General features: G+C 42.3%; 1 protein-coding gene across 1 annotated transcript; it reads left to right on the top strand.

Moving 5' to 3' along the window:
* The first annotated feature begins 112 nt into the window (after positions 1-112).
* Positions 113-3972, top strand: LOC125539747 (ABC transporter C family member 2-like). The gene is made up of 8 exons (XM_048703252.1): positions 113-314; positions 413-736; positions 823-1579; positions 1754-1875; positions 2211-2456; positions 2830-2931; positions 3110-3431; positions 3544-3972. Exons 1-8 carry the CDS (start codon positions 147-149, stop codon positions 3636-3638), a joined length of 2136 nt encoding a protein of 711 aa, XP_048559209.1. The 5' UTR covers positions 113-146; the 3' UTR covers positions 3639-3972.
* The last annotated feature ends 839 nt before the right edge of the window (positions 3973-4811 follow it).

The raw sequence follows: 4811 nt of genomic DNA, 5'->3' as shown, positions 1-4811 counted from the left end.
TGATTTTTAAATTATCTTTATCCATATATGGATATCAATTAGATTTTTAGTGTCTTTAGTAGCTTTAAATATTCTATAAGACTTAATGGATCATAAAGCCCTAGAAAATATACTTACCATGTTTATTTTGCAGCTACAAAAATGCAATGGGAGGTATTTGGGCGGTGTCCGTCCTCTTCTTGTGCTATACACTGACTGAAACTCTACGAATTTCAAGTAGCACATGGTTGAGCATTTGGACTGATGAGGGTTCTCTGAATATCCATGGCCCTGGTTACTACAACTTAATCTATGGCATTCTTTCTTTTGGGCAGGTATTTACACTCATTACCTTTTCTTTTCCCACTTTCTTTTGGTGTGTGTGTCTGATTGATCACATGCAAGCTGACAAATTGACAAAATCTTGGTTCAGGTTCTAGTCACTCTCACGAATTCTTACTGGCTGATCACGTCAAGTCTTCGAGCTGCCAAGAGGTTGCATGACTACATGCTCCGGTCTATATTAAGAGCTCCCATGGTATTTTTTCACACCAATCCACTTGGACGGATCATCAACAGATTTTCGAAGGATTTGGGTGACATTGACAGGAATCTTGCTGTCTTCGTCAACATGTTTATGGCACAAATATCTCAGTTGCTCTCAACATTTGTTCTCATCGGTGTTGTCAGCACTATGTCTCTTTGGGCTATCATGCCACTTCTGATTTTATTTTATGCAGCCTACCTTTATTACCAGGTAATTTCATGTGAGATGACTACTAAACAACTGTAATTTTGCTTTTACATGTACCTTCTTGACACTTTATAACCTTGTTTTCTCAGGCCACATCACGCGAGGTAAAGCGCATGGATTCTATTACTAGGTCTCCTGTGTATGCTCAGTTTTCAGAGGCATTAAATGGTCTGTCCACAATCCGTGCCTACAAAGCCTATGATAGAATGTCAAACATCAATGGGAAATCAATGGACAACAACATCAGGTTCACACTCGTGAACATGAGTTCAAATAGGTGGCTAGCCATCCGGCTGGAAACATTGGGTGGCATCATGATATGGTTCACGGCAACATTTGCTGTCATGCAAAACCAACGAGCAGAGAATCAGAAGGCCTTTGCTTCCACGATGGGTCTTCTTCTTACCTATACCCTCAATATCACCAATCTGCTCACAGCTGTTCTTCGTCTTGCTAGTCTTGCTGAAAACAGCATGAATGCTGTTGAACGTGTGGGAACATACATTGAGTTGCCTTCTGAGGCTCCTCCTGTCATTGAGGATAACAGGCCACCTCCCGGTTGGCCATCATCTGGTATCATCAAGTTTGAAGATGTTGTGCTTCGGTACCGACCAGAACTTCCTCCTGTTCTTCATGGAATATCATTCATTATTAATGGAAGTGAGAAGGTAGGAATAGTTGGCAGAACAGGTGCTGGTAAATCTAGCATGCTTAATGCTTTGTTCCGTATTGTGGAGCTGGAGCGAGGGAGAATATTGATTGATGATTGTGATACTTCTAAGTTTGGAATTTGGGATTTGCGAAAAGTGTTAGGAATAATACCACAGGCACCGGTCCTCTTTTCAGGTTTGTTACTATACATAAGATCTTAATGTGTGCTTTATGTAATTTTTTTTTACGGATGCTTTATGTAAATTAGTACAGTAGTTATGTACAGAAATCCAAATATGTGGCTCTAGTCTGTTCTTCCGACGACTTCAATTATTTGCTTCAATGATTGTTTTATGTATGGCTATCCAGGTACTATTCGATTTAATCTGGATCCTTTCAGCGAGCATAATGATGCGGATCTATGGGAGGCTCTTGAAAGGGCTCATCTAAAAGATGTCATAAGGAGGAATGCTCTAGGGCTAGATGCTGAGGTAAGCTGCATGTTTACCTTTATTTATCTTATCCTGTCTTTTTTTGACAAACGATAAATTCTTGCACAAATTTACCAGTTTGTTGTGCCAGACTAACTGTAGCACATGGAACTGGTAAGCATTTGCCAATCTATGAAGTTCTAGGAGTTTGTTTAGAATGTTAGAAAGGGGTTGCAAAACAATAGACTACTGCTGCTTTTGACATAGTAGAGAATTTAATGCCGAATAACCAGACTTTGGCCCTTTTTACCACCTTTACAGTAGATCCCTTGTTCTTTTGAGAATAATCATATGGAAAGTTCTTGCTGAACATCACTCATTCACTCTGTTAACAGGTTTCTGAGGCCGGTGAAAATTTTAGCGTTGGACAGCGGCAGCTGCTGAGTTTAGCTCGTGCATTGCTACGAAGGGCAAAGATACTTGTTCTTGATGAGGCAACAGCAGCAGTTGATGTTCGAACTGATGCTCTTATACAGAAGACAATCAGAGAAGAATTCAAGAGTTGTACAATGCTTATAATCGCTCACCGCTTGAACACTGTTATCGACTGTGACAGGTTGCTTATTCTAAGTTCTGGGAAGGTATGATAATGGATAGAGCTTTGTTCTTTCATTCCTGGACATGCGTCTCATTTGAATTGGTGCTAGTATATTCATGTCATGCGCTGATTTTCTGAAGTAATGAGTAGTCCTGTTTATTTCGAGCTGGTCAAAGCTGGGATTTACTAGCTTGGTGTGGATGGTTTTTGAGTGTTTTTTGGATTCTAACAAGAGTCCAAGGGTGTATTATCGATTTACTTTTTACAGCTGTGAAATAGATTGCTGTAAGTAGATCCGTGCACTCCACCCGAAGAAGTTTATACTATTTTTTATGTTTAATCACACATATTCTTTTTTCCTCAACTGCACAACTCTTGGTACCCCAAACTTAGTTTAAAGTAATATTTTGTTTCAGATTTCGGAATTTGACACCCCCGAGAACCTTCTGAGCAATGAGGATGGTGCTTTCTCCAAGATGGTTCAGAGCACAGGGCCTAGCAATGCAGAATATCTTAAGGTAATGTGCAGCTGCTACCATGTTTATTTTCTATAATCTTGTCATATGCACTTCTTCATAGAATAGAGCTAATAATGCCTATCGTCATTAACTTGGCTCAAGTACACATAGTTGGCCTACTTTCAGTGCGAACATTGATATGTATTTTGATCCATTTTTTCTGTGAAAAATCAAACAGTCTCTTGTGCTTGGGAATGGTGAAGAGAGGCTGCGAAAGGAAGAAAGTAAGCTGCAAGATATTCAGAGGAAATGGGCCGCGTCGAACCGATGGGCTGTTGCTGCCCAGTTTGCACTTGCTGCTAGCCTCGCATCATCCCACAGCGACCTTCTCTCATTGGAGGTTGCTGAGGGAAACAACATCCTCAGGAAAACAAAGGACGCAGTAATCACCCTGCAGGGCGTCCTTGAAGGGAAGCACAACACTGAAATCGAGGAGTCGCTCACCGAGTATCAGGTTCCATCTGATAGGTGGTGGTCGTCACTTTACAAAGTCATCGAAGGTAACTGCTTTAGTTTCACTTTCTGACATGCTTTCACACTTTCCCTTCGGTATTCAGCTGTATCCCTAGTAATCCGACCCCATGCTAAAAATCTGTTACGTGTTGCTTTCAGGCCTCGCCACGATGAGCAAACTGGGGCGCAACCGTCTACGGCAACCTGGTTACAGTTTTGAAAACCACGGGTCTATTGACTGGGATCAAATTTAGGTGTAGAACACAGCATTGCTGCGCTACCGAATCCCTGGAACCGCATCGTGGAATAGTTTGGGGGTGTGCATTAATCAGGCACGGTTTAATTTCTACAGTATTGTAGTACATTTTTGTACATTTCATTGCCAGTACATTGACGTGCAAGTCGGGAGTTACTCAGTAGAAACGCCGTCTTGATGCCTATCTGAAGGCGAATAACAAGGGGATTTTGTAGCAGTGGCAGTCTTGTAATGTCGTCCGCATGGGTTACATTTCTTGTGCCCAATCTCGGTAATCAGCGTACCCGAAATTTTGATAATATTGTGCAATACGAGTGTACGTGGATTCTTTATGTCCTGATGGTTATGTCCAGTCTTTCTTTGCTTGATATAAATAACACGTTTGTCTGCCTCGGAATATCGAGTTTGAGATTTTTCCTAGTCACAGAACGGGAATATCCTCAATGGCTTGTGTAGTTGTTCGGATAGGCTCATATTCTTGAATTAGACGACAGAAAAATCACTCTCCCAGAGGGAGTACACACTGGAATACTGATCTCGAGATTATTTCTTGCTACTTGGAGAATGTCACTTCCTGAGCAGCTTAGGCTGTCGCATTGATGAGCCAATTATTAGATAAGACCACCTATGCTTCTGTATTGACAGAAAAGACCACGTGCAATCTATATTGATAGAGAAGACCACGTACGCTGTGGTGGCAGATCCGCCCACCGCCATGTGGCACCTGCCGCCACGGGCAACGGCGGCAACTTGCCTGCCACTGAATTTCAAGCGAGTGTGAGAGCTGGAACGGAATGGCGACATGTCAGTAGCGGCAGCTTCCACATCACAGGCGACAGCCTGAGGGAGTGACGACATGGCCCGCCACCGCATCGCCGTTTCGTTCCAGCTCCCGCGTTCGCTCAAAATCCTGTGGCAGGCGAGCTGCCACCTCCGCCTGCTATAATCTTTTCTGTCAATACCGATTGCGGGTGGTCTTTTTTATCAATATGAAAGTGTATATGGTTTTATCTGACAAAAATTCGACCCAAAGGTCCCTCGTATGCGGATGGGGAGGAGACATTAAGAAGAACATAGTTTTTGGATTTCCCTACTCAGAGGCCCATATTTTCAAGTAGAAGAGCTCGGGATTTTTTTAAAAGCGATCTAAAAGGTCTTATATTACTTTACA

The sequence above is a fragment of the Triticum urartu genome, chromosome 2, assembly GCF_003073215.2.
Source record: "Triticum urartu cultivar G1812 chromosome 2, Tu2.1, whole genome shotgun sequence".
In the NCBI taxonomy this organism is placed as follows: domain Eukaryota; kingdom Viridiplantae; phylum Streptophyta; class Magnoliopsida; order Poales; family Poaceae; genus Triticum; species Triticum urartu.
The sequence above is the reverse complement of the archived record's forward strand: the minus strand, read 5'-3'. Positions and strand labels throughout refer to the sequence as shown.

Coding starts and splice junctions, on each gene's coding strand:
- LOC125539747 (XM_048703252.1), top strand. CDS start 147: ATGGGAGGTATTTGGGCGGTGTCCGTCCTCTTCTTGTGCTATACACTG. Junction 1,580..1,753: donor GGCACCGGTCCTCTTTTCAG/GTTTGTTACTAT, acceptor ATGGCTATCCAG/GTACTATTCGATTTAATCTG. Junction 2,932..3,109: donor GCAATGCAGAATATCTTAAG/GTAATGTGCAGC, acceptor AAAATCAAACAG/TCTCTTGTGCTTGGGAATGG.